Source organism: Dreissena polymorpha, chromosome 14 (genome assembly GCF_020536995.1).
Source record: "Dreissena polymorpha isolate Duluth1 chromosome 14, UMN_Dpol_1.0, whole genome shotgun sequence".
Taxonomy (NCBI): Eukaryota; Metazoa; Mollusca; class Bivalvia; order Myida; family Dreissenidae; genus Dreissena; species Dreissena polymorpha.
Genome location: NC_068368.1, coordinates 10028613 through 10052584, shown reverse-complemented (window position 1 = coordinate 10052584; position 23972 = coordinate 10028613). Strand labels below are relative to the sequence as shown.

Below are 23972 nucleotides of genomic sequence, written 5' to 3'. Positions count from 1 at the left end.
ATGCATGCCAAATATGAAGTTGCTATCTTCAATATAGCAAAAGTTATTGCAAAATGTTAAAGTTGGCGCAAACAAGCCAACAGACAGGGCAAAAACAATATGTCCCCCACTACTATATTGGGGGACATAAACAATATTTAATTTATGCTCAAAATTGACTATCTTTGATTATATTAAAAATATGTCAATAGCACGATTTATGCTCAAAATTGACTATCTTTGATTATATTAAAAATATGTCAATAGCACGTTTCCGACACAGAACCATAAATACATGTACATTATTGAGGGCCAGAATACTTGAAAATATTACTTTTCCTCATGCATTTTCACTGGCTTTGTATCAATATGACTAGTATTACATTCATATAAGTGTGTATAAATGCTGTGTCTACAGTCAATATATAAAAAATGTCTGACTTCACATTTTCTTACAAAAATAAATCAATATCTTATTAAAACATATTTATATATTGTAATTGAAACACTAAAAAAAACTATATTTTCTGATTATTTTATTTAATGTATTTCAGTAAATCAAGGTTTACAATGGAGCAGAATAATAACAACTCATAAAGATTCTGTACAAACAACATACAAAGACCTACCTCATTTGCCAATGACATATGATATTTAAAGAATAAAATTCAACAAATATAATGCTATTCATTTTCACACTTTTTGTTGATTGAAAAAAAAATCTGAAAAAAAATCATAAAATAGCACATGCTAATGTCAATTTACTTTCTAAAATATAATAAAATGTTATAAACAAATTGTACAAAGATAAAAGAAATTCAGTTGTCTATTCCTCCCTTCAACAAACTTAAGTCAAATAAAATGTGAAATTATGTAATCTTGATTTATATACTGTTCATATCTCAAGCATTAATTTAATGTGTATTGTACGGAAGCAGATGACATTGATGGGGTGTGTTCACAGATGTTCATACTTTTTGAAAATGTATTTAAATGTTGAAAAAGCCAATATAACAACAGCTGTGCCAAGACAATGCACTTGACTTTTCTTCAGCTTTAAGTATAATATACATATTCTGTCAGTCACAAGATATAATGACTAAAACACATTCTTGATGTTCAATATCTGTTTTATGGTACATGTAAACTTAACGCTAAAAATGTATTTATTAAAAGGAGAAATGTCAACAAATCACACTTTCAACTTTTTATCAATCTCAATTTCATTACCTTTGTAAGCAAGGTGTTCATCTCAGCTACTTTTGCACATAATAACTGTACATTACCTCCATAATTATACATATTTAAGTTTTTGAGCTAAAACCTATGTTTAGTAACAATGACCTTGACCAAACTGATCCTACCGGTAATTGGAATCCCACTCTAAGTCTGTATGAAAGCTACTTTCAAACAAAATTAGAGCCCAATACCTACATCAAAACTCAATTTATTGAACGGAAATACTTTTTCTATTTTAGAAGGAGTTACCTTTGCCCCACTGGCTCTTAATGCAATCACTTTCTAGATAAGCCTATAATGTATCTACATAAACCATATTAGCACAATATCTCCATCCTTACTGAAGTTATTGAGTGCTAACTTTTAACCCTTTGCATGCTGGGAAATTTGTCGTCTGCTAAAATGTCGTCTGCTGGATTTGTAAAATTAGCATTTTCTTCGCTTTTTTCAAAGAATACTATCAGAAAAGCAAACAGTTTGGATCCTGATGAGACGCCATGTTCTGTGGCGTCTCATCTGGATCCAAACTGTTTGCAAAGGCCTTCAAAATTCGGTTCCAGCACTGAAAGAGTTAAGCTATTTTTAGCAACAGTGACCATGCCTTGACCCAGCTGGCCAAAATGCAACCATATGATATATGTAAGATAGAGATAAGAGAGTTGTTTGCTTGAAAACTTAAACTAGAATTTCAATTTGCACCCAAACCTTTGCCTGCATTCTAAGTACAAAAGGGGACATAATAATGCTTAACGACTGGTCAAAGTTGTAGATTTCGGTCAGTGAATTTTCATACAGATCCTGTGTTCGTACCATACATGTAGTAAATAAAGTTACTGGATAAATGCACACACAAGTTAAACATATTTTTTTTAGTACAAAAATGGGCATAATTCTGCTAAATTGCAGGTCAGAGTTTTTTAAGTTGGTTATGCCAATGACACCAAATACATGTGTAAATTTTCCATTGAATATCTATAGCAGAAATACCATTATGGAGATGTGGTTCTTTTACATTACCACAGCATTACAGGAACACCAATACTGACATATGGGCAAGAAGTATTTCTCAGACCATTTGGAGAATTGCCAAGCTAAACATCAGTATTTGAAAAGAAGTTAAACCCTTTCCTCATCAGAAGCAAAGTGAAAATGGCTTTAGCATCCAGCATAAAACCAGAACAGCCTGCGAGTAACTTGCAGTCTGTTCAGGTTTTATGCTGTTTGCTGCTTATCAAAATCTTAAGGTTGGAATGACGCCTTTGAAATTCTAGAAAAGATTTTAAATGTAATTAGATTTTCTAAAGGAATACAAAAGCGTTGAAGTGCGTTTATAAGGGGTTAAATGTTAACCATCATATCAAGAAATTAAGCCTTCACCGGGATTTAAACCTGAGCTCCTTGAGATCAAATTGTAGCATGAATTTTACTCGGCGCAATTCTGCCATTTGACTTCGAAATTTATTATAAATGCTAAGTTAATTATTTCATATGTTACCCAAAGGTGATGAAATCATTGCAAATACACTATAATTTTATAAATTTCATTTGATGACTATCCATGAACAAGCATATACTCATTACTTCTTATAAATTTACAATTTATACAAGATAAATTTACAATGTATACAAGGTATAATTTGTTTTTTTAAAGACATACATGACACAATTTATAAAGTTGCATTTTAACCAATCTGTTAAATGTACCTCTTCAAATAAAGTAGGAAGGTAATTAATTTCCATCAAAGTAAGAACGTTATGAATATGATCATGAATACAAATATTGATAGAATATTGTTATTACCATTTTACAATGTCCGTAGCCCAACCACTACCCATGGATATGATGACATCTTATCACTAATTTGTGGCAATGTTAAACGTTGTCATGAATTATTTATTACAGGATTATTTAACTTCAAGCAGATGTGTCTCAATACAATATGTTGCAAAAGCCAGGCTCACACATTTATTCAGTGTTTGGGGTTAAATGTACCTGAAGTTCATTTTAGTGTATGAAAGAAAATACGATTTCACACAAAATAAGCTAGAGTACTCAAACATATGTTTATATATTATACATACACCAAATGTGGCACTTAATTGAATGACCTTAACAAAATGTATGTCCACATGATTTAACAAAAATGAAGGTGTTTCCAACAAAATCACAAATCCCTGCATAAACATATAGAGATACACTGATTATCAATTCTTACAATATAAAACTCAACCTTTCCATAAACAAGAGGGCTATAATGGCCATGAAGTGCTCACCTGAGGTACACCACTTTTTATAGATTTGACCTCGTGATCCAGTTTTTGACCCTACTTTACTCAAGACTCAAATATGCCACTGATCATATCAAGATAAACATTCTAAGCAGGTTTCATTAGAGGAAAAAAATACTCAAAAATATTTTGTAACTGATAAATAATCAGTGTTCCTTAAAGCAATTGCAAAAATTTCAAAGTTTGTTGTGGTATGGTAACAAAGATTTAATTAGATACTAAGTGCTTATTTTTATTTTTTGTGCCAAAATATACTTCATGTGAATTTCCTGCCACCATATCCGAACATTTACAAGCGAACGCGAGATGGGCTGTATACAGCGTCAGAGGGACAACGCGAGATGGGCTGTATACAGCGTCGGAGGGACAACATATTAATGAGAACAACGTCATGCTTCCAACCCTGTCCGAAGCCAACTCACATTCCATCGAAAATGTTCAGTTATAATCGCTGGAATGAATGAAAAGTTTTCATAGGTCTATATTATTGCATAATGTGAACTTGATTTCATTCTTTTTACACATGTGCATCAATACCAGGCAACAATGCAACAATTGGCCTTTTCTTGAGTTTGTAAACTTCTGAAAATTTTGATTTCAAAGGCATTTGATTTAGTCAGTTATTCTCTGGTCATGTAAAAATCTTAAGTTATAGGGCCACATTTCCTGTGGATCATTTTTGACTTAAGCATATGTTGATAAACGTGGCTGCTAGAGTGGTAATACGGCCATTCTAAGCTATGACTTGTTGACTGGTTTTTGGACACACATAACCTTGATACAAACTAAGGCCTACATTTTGTCGAGATAAACATTCTGAGATGTTTCAACAAGATTAAGTAAAAAAACATGGCTTCTAAAATGGTTACATGTTTGTCTCAGATTTGACCTAATGACCTTGTTTTTCAATACACATGACGCAGATTTTAACTCCATCTATACTTTGTCAAGATACATATTCTGAACAATGTTTTTGTTTATTTATACAAGATAAGCTTATATATGAAACAAATTGGCCTTTAGAGCGATTACAAGCTAAAATTTGAGGACACATGACATATCACTGGACATAGACTGGTCACAATGATCAAATGATGATCAGGTGAGCTGAAAGACTGGAAAACACATCTTAGCAATGCACTGACACTGTCAAGGAACTGTGTTACAAGCTTCGTTTCCACACCAAATCAAATCAGATGATCATGATCTCAAATAGACGTTTCCCTCCTCCAAATGAAAGGTTTAATAATACTAAAAACATATTTTTGCCTCCTCCACATGAAGAGTTCATTGTTACTAAAAATAACCTGAAATTCAAATGTTTTTGGAGTTTTTCCACCTTAATTTCTCTTTCCTGAAGAGTTCTCACGAGTTCTCTAATCCCTCCACACTAAAGAGTTCCTTATGAAGGGCAGGAAACTCCATATCAGGCTCAGCCTGTTTGAATCTATTCAGCACATTTATATGTTGAGAGTTAAGGTTCCTGACAAACCACGTGATTTGGTTCAGCTTGGTTATCATCATTTCATCTTCACGATTGTTTTTACCGAGCTCCATTTTCAACGCGGAGCTGATTTTCTCATACAGCCTCTGAATGTCTGTCAGATCTTTCAGCCCAGGTCGATCTGTAAGCCAAACATAAAGCCATTTGAAATTTAGCTAAGTGGTTTGTAGACAAAGTGAGGACAAGCTAAAAGTTTGTTCATTAACACAGTTACATCATCTGTTTTATTACGCAAAATGAGGCATATCTTGAGTTTTAGTCCGCAGAAAATTGGAGAGAATATCAAACAAGTTTGTGCATTCGAACAGACATTGCAACAGATGTTCATGGGAATCCCATACAACCTCTCTTCTTGTGGGATATTATTAAGAATCAACTATATTGTTCCTGACATAAATGTGAACTTCTTTGTCTATGAACATTGAAGGGTTGTAAAATATCATGGAGGCAAGCAATAATATGAACCAGTCATTAGTTTCTCAAATGGACAGTACCAGCTCAATATAGACCATGTGTTCAAATTGTTGATGGATGATATCACCTTTCAGTTTACACAGCTCATCTGTTTTTGTATTTTGATGTTGACACTGAGCATTGTTAAAAAAAATATATAAAAATATTTTTATTATTTTCATTATTATATGATAATTTTATTACTGTTCCATCTTTATTAAAAATTATTTTTAAATTCTAAGATTTTCTATAAAATAAATGTTAATTGAACATAACCAATAGCCCCACATTCGCTTATTTAAAGCAGGTATAAAACCTTCTTATACCAATTGTTTTCCATAAATGTTGTCGTTTAAAACCAAAAAGTGACACAATGACAAAAAGTTTCGCGCAGACTTTTTGAATAACATGCAAAAGTTTGCAGGCTTACAACTCTGCAAAGAATATGGTGACATACACAACAAGAGCACCGCATAATGTGTGCCAACGCTCGGCTGCGGGTGCAGTTTTGAATAAATGAAAGCTTGTCAGAATTATTTTTTTTAGAGGTCACAGTGACCTTGACCTTTGACCTAGTGATCTAAAAATTGGTGTGGCGTGTAGAACTCATCAAGGTGCAGCTACATATGAAGTTTCAAAGGTGTAGGTGGAAGCACTTTGATTTTAGAGCGAATGTTAAAAAGTATAACAAAAATATAAAGGTTTTAGCACGAGGCGGACGGAAGAAGACACGACGAGCTGGCTATGACAATACCTCGGGTTTTCTCCGAAAACAGCCGAGCTAAAAACAACATCTTGCACTTCCAGGGGTGTCAATTGGCCCAAATTTGAAATCCGGAAAATTAAGCCGTAGGATAAAGGGAAGAGAGGGCCCAACCCGCCGAGCCCTAGCTTATTGTTCTTTTTTTATAGTCTTTCTAGGTGCAATTTCTGGTGAGTACAATGGGAAATATTATAAGCCAAACCATCCGTAACACCGCAGGTGTATTTGTCATTCTAAACAAATGATATTAAGAACTTCGAAATGTAATTAACAAACCAGCGTATCCGAAAATGACTGTCTGAAAACATGTCGCGATACATCATTTGCAAATGAAATTAAATATGCATATCGTTTTACTGCAGAAAATGAAAACTAGTAACCAGTAACCTAGCAAATACGCAGTCAATATATAATTTGATTAACATATTGTTTTAAAATATGATATTGCAGTGCTTTACTTTGCCAGTGCCTGCTCATGTCAGTGCCAGCCGCTTACCAATCAGAAATCAATAAATAAAATCGGTACCAAGCGCAAATGTCCGGAATGCCGACGATGCTATAACAATATTCGTTCTGAAATGATCCCGCACTAAAATAATTTTGTCCCTACCCCCACCCGCCTTAAACAAACTCATCGGATTTACATTCACCTTAAAATCAACCCTTGACGGCTCAAATCCGGATTTTCGGAATAATCCGGAAAATTGACACCCCTGACTTCTAAAAAGTTTATACATGAAGTTTCATGATAATAAGCAGAAAACTGAATGACTACTTCATGACACAAGGTACATAACAGTTCACTACGCACATGAGATAAGACCAGTAATCTTAGAAACCAGCTAATAACCATGACAGCGAGTTTTTAGCCTTTATTATAAAGAAACGGAAATTGGCACTTTCCCAATTAGGAAAAACTACATATTTCACAATTGCTGTCACAAAAAAAAAATCCCAATTGAAGGACACTACAATTTTTTCATTTTTTTTTTCTTTTTTAAATTTTTTTTTAAATAAAATGCCACATTTAGTTGGTTTCACCATGAGGTTCTATGGCTTGAACCTAAGTAAATATAATATTGACAACTTGACAACATTAAGTTATTATCATTACTTTAATAATTAGGGAGCAAAATATCAAATACAGCAATATATTTCGCAATTTTCCCAAGTTCAGAGTTTATCAAGCACAACTGATTGGTACCGGTACCAATTGGGCAAAAAAATCGCTGAATGAAAAAAGGGTATGGTACCTGGTCGGACCAACAGCGTTGCTCCAAAGAGTGCCATTTCTGGCTCTGTGAGGTCGATCTGCTGTAAAGTCTTCACCAGATCAAAGATCTGGTTTTGAAGTAAAATTTCCTCCTCCGCTATAAAAGAACAACCTTCAAAGGTTAAATAAATAAATAAAAGTGTCCCATTAACTTGTATATATTATCATGTATTGCAAAACAATAGTTTGCAAGCATTGATAATTTGATTGCAAAGTGAGTCCCATTTATTTTGTTAACATTTGGACGAGACAAGGCAAAGCTTACACTCTGTCCCAGGTGTATTGTATGGTCAAAGCAAACAAATTCAAGCGTTAAAAATTCTGCAAAATTCTTACACAAAACCGGCAAATACACCCCACTACTAGAGATCAAGTTCTTACTTAAGTTGGCAAAGGCCTTCAAAGGCACATAGCGATCACCGAAGACCACACTGTCAGACGCGGCGTCATACACATTTGTACAGCGTAGTAATGCCAGTTCAAAACTTCCTGCAAGGCAATGACACAAAATAAGTTATTACACAACAAACTTATATATAAACTTCTTGCTTGAGAATAAATTTAAGAAACTTATATACAGGTTGTCATAATTTTCAAAAATAAATGTATATACACAACCAAGTATTTGTTTTTGATAAAAAAACAAATGTCAGCGGTGGAGACGAGAAGAAAGGGGATGAAATCTGACCCCCAAAATGGAAGAAAATATGCCCCGACAACAGCTAGAAGTACTTGTGTATTTCTCATGACTTAATCAGGGGTGCAATTGAGGTGAAGTCGGAGGAGAGGAAAATTAGGTCGACTGATCTTTACTATGCGATCCACTTGGATAATGCATTAACAAACCATAAAACAGACATTTAAATAAACACCTTCTTAAACTTCATAACTAGATTTATGAAAATATATTTAACTTTGCATTTAACATATTAATTATTGTCCAAGGTGAACAGTAATCAGAACAATATGTGATCCAATCCCTGTGAACCATGTCGTCAATCTTCATTTTAGCTCAATGGCTTTACCTTTGAAATATGGTATACACCGTCAGTGTTAAACTAACAGCACTTTACCACGGCATCCCTAGTTAAGATTTTTTCACATGGTACACTTTGCCTTACCAGGACAGTCAATCTTCCATACCAATACAGAAACGGTATTGCTTTCTGATTTATATCCATTGTTGTTTCTAACCATTCCCATTTAAATTTGTTTTTCACTTATGTTTGAATCTCCGAGATTTTGTAAGATTATTTGTTCTTTAAGTAATTTTAATTTTCGCTTAACAAAATTGTCATTTGCAAAGGAAACAACAAAGAAGTACAAAACACATTTTAAAAATCGATTTCAATTGGATGATTGGGAAATGACAGCCAATGACATCGCACGTTACAAAAATGCTTAGGCAAAATCTACCAGTGTAATATGCAGTGAAGTTTCATGGGCTGTGGATATTTCGGGCCACGTATGAAATACATTCGTGGAATCGGTCTTACCCTCTCCCCATTTTTTTGTACAAATTTGAGTGAATCTCAGAAATGACCCTGGGACAACCCTATCAGTGAATCTCAGAAATGACCCTGGGACAACCCTATCAGTGAATCTCAGAAATGACCCTGGGACAACCCGATCAGTGAATCTTAGAAATGACCCTGGGACTACCCTATCAGTGAATCTTAGAAATGACCCTGGGACAACCCGATCAGTGAATCTTAGAAATGACCCTGGGACTACCCTATCAGTGAATCTTAGAAATGACCCTGGGACTACCCTATCAGTGAATCTCAGAAATGACCCTGGGACTACCCGATCAGTGAATCTCAGAAATGACCCTGGGACAACCCTATCAGTGAATCTCAGAAATGACCCTGGGACAACCCGATCAGTGAATCTCAGAAATGACCCTGGGACTACCCGATCAGTGAATCTCAGAAATGACTCTGGGACTACTCGATCAGTGAATCTCAGAAATGACCCTGGGACAACCCTATCAGTGAATCTCAGAAATGACCCTGGGACAACCCGATCAGTGAATCTCAGAAATGACCCTGGGACTACCCGATCAGTGAATCTCAGAAATGACCCTGGGACTACCCGATCAGTGAACCTCAAAAATGACCCTAGGACAACCCAATCAGTGAATCTCAGAAATGAACCTGGGACTACCCGATCAGTGAATCTCAGAAATGACCCTGGGACTACACGATCAGTGAATCTCAGAAATGACCCTGGGACAACCCTATCAGTGAATCTCAGAAATGACCCTGGGACTACCCGATCAGTGAATCTCAGAAATGACCCTGGGACTACCCGATCAGTGAATCTCAAAAATGACCCTGGGACAACCCTATCAGTGAATCTCAGAAATGACCCTGGGACAACCCTATCAGTGAATCTCAGAAATGACCCTGGGACAACCCTATCAGTGAATCTCAGAAATGACCCTGGGACTACCCGATCAGTGAATCTCAGAAATGACCCTGGGACAACCCTATCAGTGAATCTCAGAAATGACCCTGGGACAACCCTATCAGTGAATCTCAGAAATGACCCTGGGACTACCCTATCAGTGAATCTCAGAAATGACCCTGGGACATCCCGATCAGTGAATCTCAGAAATGACCCTGGGACTACCCGATCAGTGAATCTCAGAAATGACCCTGGGACAACCCGATCAGTGAATCTCAGAAATGACCCTGGGACAACCCTATCAGTGAATCTCAGAAATGACCCTGGGACTACCCTATCAGTGAATCTCAGAAATGACCCTGGGACAACCCTATCAGTGAATCTCAGAAATGACCCTGGGACTACCCTATCAGTGAATCTCAGAAATGACCCTGGGACAACCCTATCAGTGAATCTCAGAAATGACCCTGGGACTACCCTATCAGTGAATCTCAGAAATGACCCTGGGACTACCCTATCAGTGAATCTCAGAAATGACCCTGGGACTACCCGATCAGTGAATCTCAGAAATGACCCTGGGACTACCCTATCAGTGAATCTCAGAAATTACCCTGGGACTACCCTATCAGTGAATCTCAGAAATGACCCTGGGACTACCCTATCAGTGAATCTCAGAAATGACCCTGGGACTACCCTATCAGTGAATCTTAGAAATGACCCTGGGACTACCCTATCAGTGAATCTCAGAAATGACCCTGGGACAACCCTATCAGTGAATCTCAGAAATGACCCTGGGACTACCCTATCAGTGAATCTCAGAAATGACCCTGGGACTACCCTATCAGTGAATCTCAGAAATGACCCTGGGACTACCTGATCAGTGAATCTCAGAAATGACCCTGGGACTACCCTATCAGTGAATCTCAGAAATGACCCTGGGACTACCCTATCAGTGAATCTCAGAAATGACCCTGGGACTACGCTATCAGTGAATCTCAGAAATGACCCTGGGACTACCCTATCAGTGAATCTCAGAAATGACCCTGGGACTACCCTATCAGCGTAACAATCACATCCCTGATTAACAATAATCGACTGACATCTACCTGAATATTCAATATAAAAGTCTGACCATTAAAATCAGTGTCTGTTATTGGTAACGTTTTGTTAAAAACTGTCTTAATCTTCGCAGAAAACTTTATACATATGGAAAAAAAAACTGGACAATATAAAAAAATATATGAAACTTTGCAAACATTGGAATGCCATTTCAGCTTTTCCAATGTCATTGATTTAATTGAATATTTTGGTCATCCCTAATAAAACCTACTAAAAACCACTTTGTCTTGATGTTGTCTAAAGTTGCTATCCAATTTCAGTTACAACAAACACGCTCTTTACTGGTTAACTCCTTAAGGAGCTTGCTTTCCTCATCCTGAGATAGGTTACCTGCTTTAAGGAGCATGATTTGGTCATCCTGAGAAAGGTCCATAAAGCCTGGAACCATTTTGGCGAACTCTATGATCTGCTGTACAGCCAGTGTGAGCTTGTCTGCCACCTCCGCCCAGATCTGTCTGTGAGACTGAAATGCAACAGAGAAGTACAATTATTTATGTGAAGGACTCAGATTTCAATGGAGATTTTTGTTTTATGTAGCGCTGAGATTTCGACAAATTTTTTGCAATCTCAAACAGAACATAGTTTTCTTCCCAAATGATTGCCAAAAATTCCTTAGAAATAACAATGTAAAAAAGTCTGAATTTCCTTTCATCCGTCAGCAAAGTAACAACATTAATTCGCTTTCTTTTCCCCCTGGTAAAAAATTAGTAAAAATCCAATGTGTCGGCTTAACAATACCCGTCTTAATGTAAGCTTTATATTGGAAAAAACACTATATTTGGACAAATATTGACAAAGTTATAGGCATTTTTGTATATTATCAGAGCCAGTTTTGAGCCCAATATTATGTAAGTTCAATATTTGATTAGTTCTGGAATCAGCAATTGTTTCCCTTCTTTGAAAAGTACCCATAAAAGGCACTTTCTCAAGTGATGATAAATTACAAAATTCCCAAATACTGCGTGAAAAAATCCCACAAGGAAGGAAAGTTGCTTCAATTTTGCTCCAAAAGCAAATATCTGCAAGGCAACAAATAAAATGAGCATTAACATTGAATAATTCAGCAATGTAAATGCATGTTAACAAATATTTAGATTGGTTTGTGACATTAAGTATATGTAACGAGCAATAAACAGACCCATAATTCCCAATTCAGAGATATAACAAGGTGATTTTTCAATTTTTCAGGGGTTTTCTCAATTAGGGCAGTCAGGGTACTTTTCCAATTTGGGCCAAAATAATCACTGTAAATAATGATTAATAAACAAGATGTGTTTGTGAAACACTATGCTGCCCCCCCCCCCATATATTTGACCCTTGACTTTGAAGGATGACCGTGACCTTTTACCACTCAAAATGTGCAGCTCCATGAGATACACATGCATGCCAAATATCAAGTTGCTACCTTCAATATTGCAAAAGTTTTGGCTAATGTTAAAGTTTGACGCAAACAAACCAACAAACAGACAGGGCAAAAACAATATGTCCCCCAGTATAGACTGGGAAACATAACAAGAGGGCCATGGGCCCTAAGGCGCTCACCTGAGACCCAAGGAACTAAACTATTCTGGGAAGGTGGAGTTCAAAGTAATGAAAGTACTTCATACAGACAGGAGTACAGACATAACTTGTGCTTTATAGTTCGATTATTAGTGTAAAATCTTCAAAAGAGGACGAGTGCTGAGCAGACAGGCGGTAGAACAGACTTAGTGTGCTCTATTATTAAAATACATTTTCACTGTTTTTCCATTCAAAGTTATTAGAACAATGATACTCTGATTTTCAATACTGCATTTCTCATATCATACATGACGTACGTCTGTATATAAAATTAATTAGAATAATGGTATTTCTGACTTTCACATAATACTGTATTTCACATATCATCCATGTAGGCCTACATGACTTCTGTATATCAATCTGTATTTATGATTTAAAATAAAATTTCATACTTATTAAATTTTTGTTAATTATTCACATTTGTAAGTGTTGTTTGTAAACTATTCCTCTACGCTTCTACTCTTTATTTACAACCAATGCAAAACTAAATTGAGTTTTAATTGTGAAATTAATTCTGAAATACAAGCTGCATTTAATATCATAAGTATCGCAAATAGTTGGTTTTAAGTACATTTTCTCTTTTTAATTCTTGAGCAAAGTATATCTGTGATATGATATGTGTACATGTAGACACAATTGAATATTCTGACGTGACAAATGGGCTATTCAATTAAGCAAAATCTACTGTATATAAGTACATAATTTTGCTATTTCAAGAGCTTGCTTCAATGTTGTAATCTGTTCTTTTTATGCAGTCAGCATGCTGATTTTTATACGAAAATAAATGCAAGACAGATGTATTTATGTGTTTATCTCTATATTGATACCACTATATAGCAATTGCTGTTCCATGCTGTTCACTGCAAATGGCTGTAAACAAGGGGTTAGGCATCAAGCAACTGTCAGAGATAATGAGGTACCTGCTGTGGCTAATGGTTATTTCATTGGTCTGCGATCATTAAATTACATGCAACAAAATGTGTGAAAAGTGGCCAGCACAGGAATTTGGGGCCTGACTCTAAACTGTCATATACAGTTGTTTCTCCCCTAAGTAATTTTCTGTGAAATCAATATTACTACTTAAAATTTTGAGATTATTTAATAAAGGGTTTTCAGATGGCAAAAATATGTTTGTTGCACTTCATCCCCAACCAGTCATCAACATAATAATCCTCTGTTATTATGGCCATGTTTTTCAAATGTTCATGACTATTTTCAAACTCGTCCGAGGTATCCACATAACCAATGTTTTTACCAAATGATAAGGCAAAAAATGTGACTTCAAGAGTGTTCACAAGCTTTTTTACTATATAAATATAAGGAAAAGACCCCCCCCCTTAGCAGCCATGTTTTTTTACTGATCTGAACCATTTTCAAACTTAACCGTCGTATCCAGGAAACAAATGTTCTGACCAAATTTCATAAAGATTGGACCAAAAATGTGACTTCTACAGTATTCAAATGTTTTCACTATATCAGTCTTGGACGTAACCCACTTGACTGTAGACCGAGTCAAGTGATTTTTGCGTCAGTCGAGTGAAAATTCTAAGCCGGTAGCCCGATCGGTCGAGTGCAATTTTTTGTGTCCGAACTTAGTAACATGTCCGAAATAGATTCATACAGACACTTATTCAAAACTGCATTTGTTATTTCTCTTGAGCAATCATTGATTAGACGCTTATTAAACATTGTTGTAAGTCAACCTCGCGAGACGCTATAACTAGTATTATTACTGGGTGGAGAGCTCGCAGCGATAAATTTGCTATATTGTCTTTTCTGCGATATTTTGAGGGCGCAACGTACAAACATCAACTGGAAATGACCATGAAGGTTGCAATATAAATTATGAACAGTCAATGAAATGAAAATTCCAACCGTTACAGAAAAAAAATCGGTCATGGCTTCGTTTTGTATTGAGGACTTTGATTCTGAGCCAGCATTGCTGACTGGCTGGTAAGTGCATTTCATACGTAATGTACAAAAGCAACATGCAATTAAATATCATGCTCTAACTTACAAGCATAGTTTTTAACAGATAAAATAAATCTGTCAAGGAACGAATTCAGACATTAAAAAATAAAATTCCAATGTTTTATCATACAGCATTTTAGATGCTGGCACAATCGGCGACAAAACAGATATTGCTTAGGCAATGGAACTACTGCTACAAATGTCGTTTTAGATGAAGAAGACTCAGAAGTTAGGGAAGAAAGGTTACCTTCTTATTCTACTTCTTACGCACAGCAGCACAGGTATTATTTCTAGTTTGACATTGCATTTACTTTTTTCAGATATTTGAGTGGAAAATTCATATCATGTTATAACTTTGTATTTGTTTTCAGGCAGCCTTTAAGAGCATACCTGACATGTCATGGATGTTCTTGACTCAGACAATGATCATGACGGAATGGAGATGTCTGGAGACCTTGTGTTAATTTTTTTGTCAGACATTAACTGTGAATAAAACAGAATCAAGTGTTTACTTGTTTAATTTTTATTGTTCTATGTTTGTTCAATACAAACATAGTTACAAATGTGAAGAATTATAACTTTTATTTTGGCTAGTTGAAATTGATTCGGGATAGTGAAATTTCCAAGCTGGTAGCCCGGCTGGGCCAGTGCCTAAAAAAATTTAATGCCAAGACTGTTATATACATATAGAGAAAACTGCCCCGCCCCCTGGCCGCCATGTTTTTTCACAGATCTGGACCATTTTTGAACTCATCCGAGATATCAATAAAACCAATGTTTTGACCAAGTATCATGATGATGGGCAAAAATTGTGACTTCTAGAGTGTTCACAAGGTTTCTATATAGCCATATAAGGAATACCCCCCCCCCCCCCGTTGCCATGTTTTTCAACAGACCGGAATTTTTTTTTAACTCAACCAATATTTCATTAAGAAAAACATTTTGGCAAAATTTACATGAAGATTGGGCATCAAATGTGACTTCTACAGTGTTCACAAGGTTTTTCTATTTTTTTACCTACTGACCTACTTTTTGACCCAGCATGACCCAGTTTCGAACTCAGTTGAGGTATCATCGGGACAAATGTTCTGACCAAGTTTCATGTAGATCGGATAAGAAATGTGGCCTCTAGAGTGTTCACAAGGAAAAATGTTGACGACGGACGCACAACGGACAAAAGGCGATCCCAAAAGCTCACCATGAGCATGTTGTGCTCAGGTGAGCTGAAAAGCAGAATAAAAACATGAAGTCATGCTTATCAACAAGTCCTCTTAAATATTTAAATTCCCTACCCGAAACACCGGCTACCCCCCCCCCCCCCCAACAAAGACTACCAAACAAGTTGTGCATTATGATACTCAGAAGCAACAAAAGCTGTCTCCATAGGATGACATATGCCCCCAAAAAACGCAAGGAAAGAAGGTATGAGCATTTTTTCGAAACCTAAATGCAGATTTCGAAACCTAAACGCAAAAATTTGGGTGCGTATGGAAAGGCCTGGTCCATATACACATGCATACCAAATATGAAGGTAACATCTGAAGCGACAGTTATGGGCATTTTTTGAAACCTAAACGCAGATTTCAAAACCTAAACACGGACCCTAAGTTCAAGGTCAAAATTTCTGTGCGTATGGAAATGCCTGGTCAATATACACATGCATACCAAATATGAAGGTTACATCTGAAGTGACATAGAAGATATGAGCATTTTTTTTCGAAACCTAAACTTAAAGTGTGACGGACAGACAGTGCGATCACTATACCCCCTATTTCGGGGGCATAAAAATACTTTTTGCAGGTTTTACCAGATCAGGAAAGCAAATGAATTACAATAAAAGTTGGCCTACAAATTGCAATATTTCGTTACTTCAAATGAGGCTACAACCCACCATATTTTGGTACATGGAGATCACGTCCATATCGACACACTTGATCTGAGGTAAGGTTTCAGCATTGTACGGACTTGTCCTCTGGTGGGCCTCCAAAATGGCCTTGCCAAACGAAACTGCAACCAAACAAGACTTTCACTACAGTACAAAATTATTTTTTTTCAAATTAAGAGACAATAAAAGAAACCATAACCAATGAAAAAAAGAGCGCATTTTTTATTAAAATAGTTTAAAAACAAGAACACCGCATAACAGGTGCCAACGCTCGGCTGCGAAAGCTTGTCAGATTTTTTTTTTAGAAGTCACTGTGACCTTGATCTTTGACCTAGTGACCCAAAAATGGGTGTGGCATGTAGAACTCATCAAGGTGCATCTGCATATGAAGTTTCAAAGTTGTAGGTAAAAGCACTTTGATTTTAGAGCCAATGTTGAGGTTTTAGCCTACGGCGGATGGCGGACGATGAGCTGGCTATGACAATACCTCGGGTTTTCTCCGAAAACAGCAGGGGTCTCGCGAGTGGGCAAAATGGGCGATTTCTTCGCCAAATTAATCTTCACTTCGCACATTAATTTCATGAAGACCAAGTGACTTCTCCTCCTTTTAATGATTTACTTTGTGCCAGACATTGACCGATTAAAATCAATTTGATGTGCAGAATTGGACACAGGAGGAATCTCAGCCTTTAGTGCCCCATGTACAGGTCATGCAAAGTTGAATATTCAAAAGAACAGTCTGGAGCTATTACACTTCTTGAAATTGCTAATAGATGATGCCTTGATTAATTGCCTCGTTAAATGGCCCATTAAAACAATACTAAGGAATGATCAAATGGGAAAATGTAACCTAGCACTGGCAATAAATATGGGGCTCATTTACAGGTCAGATTTGGAGTCTCTGCTGTAAAATGTGATTTTAAATGACTTTTAATTTCAAACAAATATTTGTAACAAAATATGAATTTAATTTTATGTTGAATTGATTAAAATTAACAAGGAAGTAAAAAGATTATGAACATTACTGGCTTGTTACAATTGAAGCTTATTTGATACACCTGTTAAGGAAAAAAAGTAATTAAAAGTACAATCATAATCAACAATCAATGAGAAATAAGGAAAATGTTGGTTTTATACACTAAACATGTCTTATTGTATATAACAAGTAAAGAGTTGATTGAAAGCTGAACAAAATCTACTAAGTTAAGTTGCTGCAAAATATACGTAAAACTAAGATCTATGATGCAAATGTACCATTTCTCCCAAATATGTTAGAAATTCTCCCTATTTTGGCTTTAGGGAGAAGTGACTTCTTCTTTTTTAGCCGGGCTAAAAATGTGTTTTAAATAAAGTAAGTTTATCTCTGCTTCAGCTCTATATGGGGTGTGATATATAAACCATCTCGGGAGAGGAAACTGCCCAACCAGCCTTACAGGGTTCAATCAAACATTTCATTTAGATCCAGGAAGGCTTATAACTATTTGTAATATATGTTTTGTTTAAAATTAAACAGGAGGAAATCAGCTGAAAGGAGAAGAAATCACACTCTGGTCTGTAAGTTGAACTTCAGTAACTTTCACCATTATTTATGTATAACTTATTTCTTTTTACATGCCCAAAAAATATCATAGTAACTTTCACCATTATTAATGTATTTACAAATGTCCTTTAACATACACAACTAGAGCTTTGTCACAGACGTGACGTTTACCCCCACATGCCGCATTAACACAGACTTTTTTGCATGCTTTCTTTACAAAACAAGAAAATCTCATTTATGGTGATTTTAAGAATTATTATGCCATTATCAGTTATAGCCATTTTGACCTTTGAACTCTTGAAGCTTTCACATGACACGCTGTCCAATGACTGTGAACAAAATTATGTCCATTTTTAAAAATCTCACAATGAATGACATACTTATGGCCCAGAAAAGATCATTTATTGCAATTTTTTACCTTTGAACTAAAAGTGTGACCTTGGAGATATCAACATGATTCTTTCACGTGACACACCGTTAAATGATGGTGAACAAAAGAGCCGAATGATTTTAAAATCTCACAATAAACGACATAGTTATGGCCCGGACAAGCTCATTTATGGCCATTTTTGACCTTTGAACTCAGTGTGACCTTGACTTTGGAGATATCAATGTAATTTTTCCGCGCGACACATGGTTTAATGATGGTGACCAAATGTGCCAAATGATTTTAAAATCTCACAATGAACCACATAGTTATGGCCTGGACAAGCTAATTTATGGCCATTTTTGACCTTTGAACTCATAGTGTGACCTTAACCTTGGAGATATCAATGTAATTCTTTCACGCGACACACTGTCCAATGATGGTGAACATATGAGCCAAATGATTTTAAAATCTCACAATGAATGACATAGTTATGGCCCGGACAAGCTCATTTAAGGCCATATGACCTTAACCTTGGAGATATCGCCGTAATTCTTTCGCGCAACACACCTTCCAATGATGGTGAACAAATGTGCCATATGATTTTAAATTCTCACAATGAACAACATAGTTATGGCCCGGACAAGCTCATTTATGGCCATTTTTGACCTTTGAACTTTAAGTGTGACCTTGACCTAGGAGATATCGATGTCATTCTTTCACACAACACACCCTCCAATGATGGTGAACAAATATGCCAAATGATTTTAAAATCTTACAATGAATGACATAGTTATGGCCAGAACAAGCTCATTTATGATCATTGAACTCAAAGTGTGACCTTGCATTTGGAGATATCGATGTAATTCTTTCGCGCGACACACCGTCCAATGATGGGTGAACAAATTCGTCGAATGATTTTAAAATCTCACAATAAATGACAAAGTTATGGCCCGGACAAGCATTTGACCTTTCAACTCCAAGTGTGACCTTGACCTTAGAGATATCCGTACTTTTTTCACACGACACACCAACCCATGATGGTGAACAAATGTATCAAGTCATTTTAAAATCTAACGATAAATGACATGGTAATGGTCCGGACAAACTTTCAGTTTAAAACACACTAAGTGACCCCATGACCTAGTCTTTGACCTGGCATGACCCATATTCAAACTTGACCTAGACATCATCTAGATACAACTTCTGACCAAGTTTGGTGAAGATCGGATGAATTTGGGACAGACCAACGGACCGACAAACTACTCCTATATAGCCCCCATTACCAAGGGTAATGGGGGTATAAAAATATCATAGTTTTAAGTATCATACAATATTTCATTAAAATAATATACAGTATTGAAAGCACCATAATTCTCAATTTTTGAAATATTTGTTAGCTAAAAAATTACAACGCTAATTTCCAAATTTTAGTCAAAACAACTGGAGATTCCTAATCCAAAGAGACATAGAATTTGGCTAATATTTATGTATTAACTCACCTGTGTGTCTAGTTTATAAATGTACTCACCTGTGTCTAGTATATCTACTGTCTTTAGTACAGACAAGGGAGCCAGTGGGTTGGTGGGGGACTCTGTAGGGCTGAATGTGGGGTTGCTACCAGGACTGACGGGCGTGCTGCCGTCCCCGTAGTAGAACCCGTTCTGATTGCGGTACAGGTAGTTGTCACTCGTGTTGTATCTGTGGTATGAAAATTGAGAGGCTGAGAGAACCAGTAACGCAAAATTCCAGCATTTTTCTTGACCACATGGGATATGGGACAAATTGGGCAAACAAGAGTTGTTTTCAGCCATGTTTAGCATTGTTTTAAGTCAAATAGGGAAATTTGACAAAAGTATTAAATTTAACTAAATAATTTTTATACATTATTTTTATGGGGACTTGTTTATCTTTTATCTTCCCATTGGGGCAAATTGACAGGCTAATACAAAGATAAATCAACTGATCACTTTTCTTGCGCAGAAAGAATATAGTCTATTATAGAATAGAACTAATATATATTAGTTGGCATTGGTGCAATATTGATTTTTGTCAGAATTTGACAAGAGAAGTCTGACCAGACTTCAGTAGTCCACAAATTAAGACACTTTTTATACCGTATTTTTCGGGCTTTAGAAGATGTTTATCCGTGAAATATTACATTCTCTTTCATCTTTGGTTTTAGATGGAAGTTCAAAGTGGCTGCTATTGTTATTTGTTATGTCACATTTTCAAATCTGTAACCTATTACAGTAAAATTTTAGTTATTTATTGTAAGGTTTAAACAAGAGATGTGTTTGTCAGAAACACAATGCCCCCTAATGCGCCGCTTTTTTTTTACCTTTGACCTTAAAGGACGACCTTGACCTTTCACCACTCAAAATGTGCAGCTACATGAGATACACATGCATGTCAAATATGAAGTTGCTATGTTCAATATTTCAAAAGTTATTTCAAAACTTTAATGTAAGGTTAAAGTTTTTTTGTTTTTGTTTTACTTTTGACCTTGAAGGATGACCTTGACCTTTCACCACTCAAAATGTGCAGCTCCATGAGATACACATGCATGCCAAATATTAAGTTGCTATGTTCAATATTTCAAAAGTTATTCCAAAACTTTAATGTAGGGTTAAAGTTTTGATGACAGAATGACGGAATGACAGGCCAAAAACAATATACCCCAGATCTTTCGATCCGGGGGCATAAAAATACTATTTTCTATTATGCATGTATATATGTTTGCTTGTTTAACCTCAGGATTAGGGCAAACAAGAAGTATTGGAGTATACTGTTTTGTTGCTGTCATAGTTAATTTATCACATTGTAAGGGTGTTACAGCTCTATATTTTTCATTGCTTTATATATTTCCTGCATTATATTTATAACAACATATAATTTAAACAATAATGAGATTTATAACAAAGCATTACCTATAATTATTGTTCATATCGACATTCTCACATTTTAATCACTTTTGCCAAAAAAATCGCAGTCTACTTAGTATTTATGCAAAAATCAATACACCCACACTTTTCTTATGGATGACATTAAGTTAACAAGTGCAACATATTTTGTGTGCTCCAATAATCTGGACCAACACGAAATGCATGAGAACTGTTGATCTGAAGCTAGAATACATTAACCCTTTGCATGCTGGGAAATTTGTCGTCTGCTAAAATGTTGTCTGCTGAATTTCTAAAATAAGCATTTTCTTCATTTTTTTTCAAAAAAAAATACTATTAGAATAGCCAACAGTTTGGATCCTGATGAGATGCCACGTTCTGTGGCTTCTCATCTGGATCCAAACTGTTTGCAAAGGCCTTCAAAATTTGGTTCCAGCACTGAAAGGGTTAACCTCACTTAATCATTAACAGACCATAGTGTGTATCTGAAAACAAATTAAATTATGTGCATTCGAGAATTCACCAAAAATAAAGATTAAAAGGTGTGTGTAATAATATCATTGATAATTTGTTAAAATATTTTTCATGTCAAAAATGTTTTTAACAATATTATGCATGAAAAGCACAATTTCCACATGGATTTATCACACCCGGTTGCACTTATCAGTCTCAAATCAAATCAAATTAAAGACTTAACTTAATAGATTCAAGTTTAAAAGGCATCAATAACAAGCCTTACATACTGATGAAGTTCATGAACAGCATAAAACATGAACACACTGAATGTAACTCGCAGGCTGCTCTGATTTTATGCTGGTTGCATACCCTGGATCTTTCCTTGTTGAGTTATCAAGTACCTACCCATTAACGCCTGGCTGGTTGCATACCCTGGATCTTTCCTTGTGTGAGTTATCAAGTACCTACCCATTAACGCCTGGCTGGTTGCATACCCTGGATCTTTCCTTGTGTGAGTTATCAAGTACCTACCCATTAACGCCTGGCTGGTTGCATACCCTGGATCTTTCCTTGTGTGAGTTATCAAGTACCTACCCATTAACGCCTGGCTGGTTGCATACCCTGGATCTTTCCTTGTGTGAGTTATCAAGTACCTACCAATTAACGCCTGGCTGGTTGCATACCCTGGATCTTTCCTTGTGTGAGTTATCAAGTACCTACCCATTAACGCCTGGCTGGTTGCATACCCTGGATCTTTCCTTGTGTGAGTTATCAAGTACCTACCCATTAACGCCTGGCTGGTTGCATACCCTGGATCTTTCCTTGTGTGAGTTATCAAGTACCTACCCATTAACGCCTGGCTGGTTGCATACCCTGGATCTTTCCTTGTGTGAGTTATCAAGTACCTACCCATTAACGCCTGGCTGGTTGCATACCCTGGATCTTTCCTTGTGTGAGTTATCAAGTACCTACCAATTAACGCCTGGCTGGTTGCATACCCTGGATCTTTCCTTGTGTGAGTTATCAAGTACCTACCCATTAACGCCTGGCTGGTTGCATACCCTGGATCTTTCCTTGTGTGAGTTATCAAGTACCTACCCATTAACGCCTGGCTGGTTGCATACCCTGGATCTTTCCTTGTGTGAGTTATCAAGTACCTACCCATTAACGCCTGGCTGGTTGCATACCCTGGATCTTTCCTTGTGTGAGTTATCAAGTACCTACCCATTAACGCCTGGCTGGTTGCATACCCTGGATCTTTCCTTGTGTGAGTCATCAAGTACCTACCCATTAACGCCTGGTGAGACCCCAGCCTTGATCAGCTGGGCCTCTCCTTCTACCTTCTCTCTTTGCTTCTTAGACATTCGACCAAACTTCACAGCTGAAATACAATGAAGTGTGAAACATGGGTACAAACATGGTAACCAAATTAAAACAAACTTCACAGCTGAAATAGTGGTAAACATGGTTAACAAAACTTCATGGCTGAACAAATGTGAAACATGGTAACCAAACTTCACTGCTGATATAATGTGAAACATGGTTACGAACAACAGACATTCGACCAAACTTCACTGCTAAAATAGTGTGAAACTCATCGTTTCTACCCTTATTAAGTACAGCATCTTAACTTGCTATTGGATATTTAAAACTTCACTCTTGACTATCCTATGCGTGAGTAATTATCTGAATTCTTGGGAACTGAGCCTAATGCATGAGTGAAAAGTGTTGTCCTAGATAACCTCTGCATTCAGCACAGGCTAATCTGGGAAGACACTTTCCGCCTTAACGTTTTTTTTTATAAGAGACTTTCTTTAAACAAACAATACAAAAAAGCAGACTGATAAGGCTTATCTTGAATGACAATTTTACCCACATTCATTATACATGTACCTGGTTTACCCACATTCATTAGGCCTACAAAAAATAAGTCTTGTTTCTGGTTACATGCCCAAAAAAATGTGGGTCGGTAGGTAGGCTTTTTTCTTTCTTTTGACAACACTTGATTGAATATTTAACTCAATGAGAATGTCATTATTTTCAGGCATCAACAGTGTGAAATGCATGACGACATAGTACTATCTTTCGGATATACAGTTTGTCAACCAGTTCCGGATAACAATAAAAACAAAATGATAAGTGTCTAAGGACAGTAAGGTATACATGTACATTAGGTAAAGGAATAAATTAACACAGTTTTAGCAAAAAAGATTTTGTATTATCCTTACAGTGGGGATAAATGCAGCAAAAAGTTAACCGGAA

General features: G+C 36.2%; 1 protein-coding gene across 2 annotated transcripts in view; it reads right to left on the bottom strand.

Moving 5' to 3' along the window:
* Positions 1–498: 498 nt before the first annotated feature.
* The window catches only part of LOC127859066 (probable nuclear hormone receptor HR3), a 30739-nt gene continuing 7265 nt past the window's right edge, over positions 499–23972 (bottom strand). Inside the window, exons 6-12 of one of the 2 annotated variants that reach the window (XM_052396475.1) lie at positions 22998–23091; positions 19883–20052; positions 16451–16566; positions 11359–11491; positions 7882–7989; positions 7481–7612; positions 499–5132 (exon numbers count right to left, since the gene is read on the bottom strand). In XM_052396475.1, coding sequence (XP_052252435.1) covers positions 4873–5132; positions 7481–7612; positions 7882–7989; positions 11359–11491; positions 16451–16566; positions 19883–20052; positions 22998–23091 — 1013 coding nt within the window. In that variant the 3' untranslated portion in view covers positions 499–4872. The remainder of the gene's footprint in view (positions 5133–7480; positions 7613–7881; positions 7990–11358; positions 11492–16450; positions 16567–19882; positions 20053–22997; positions 23092–23972) is intronic. The other variant, XM_052396476.1, reaches the window with a different exon arrangement.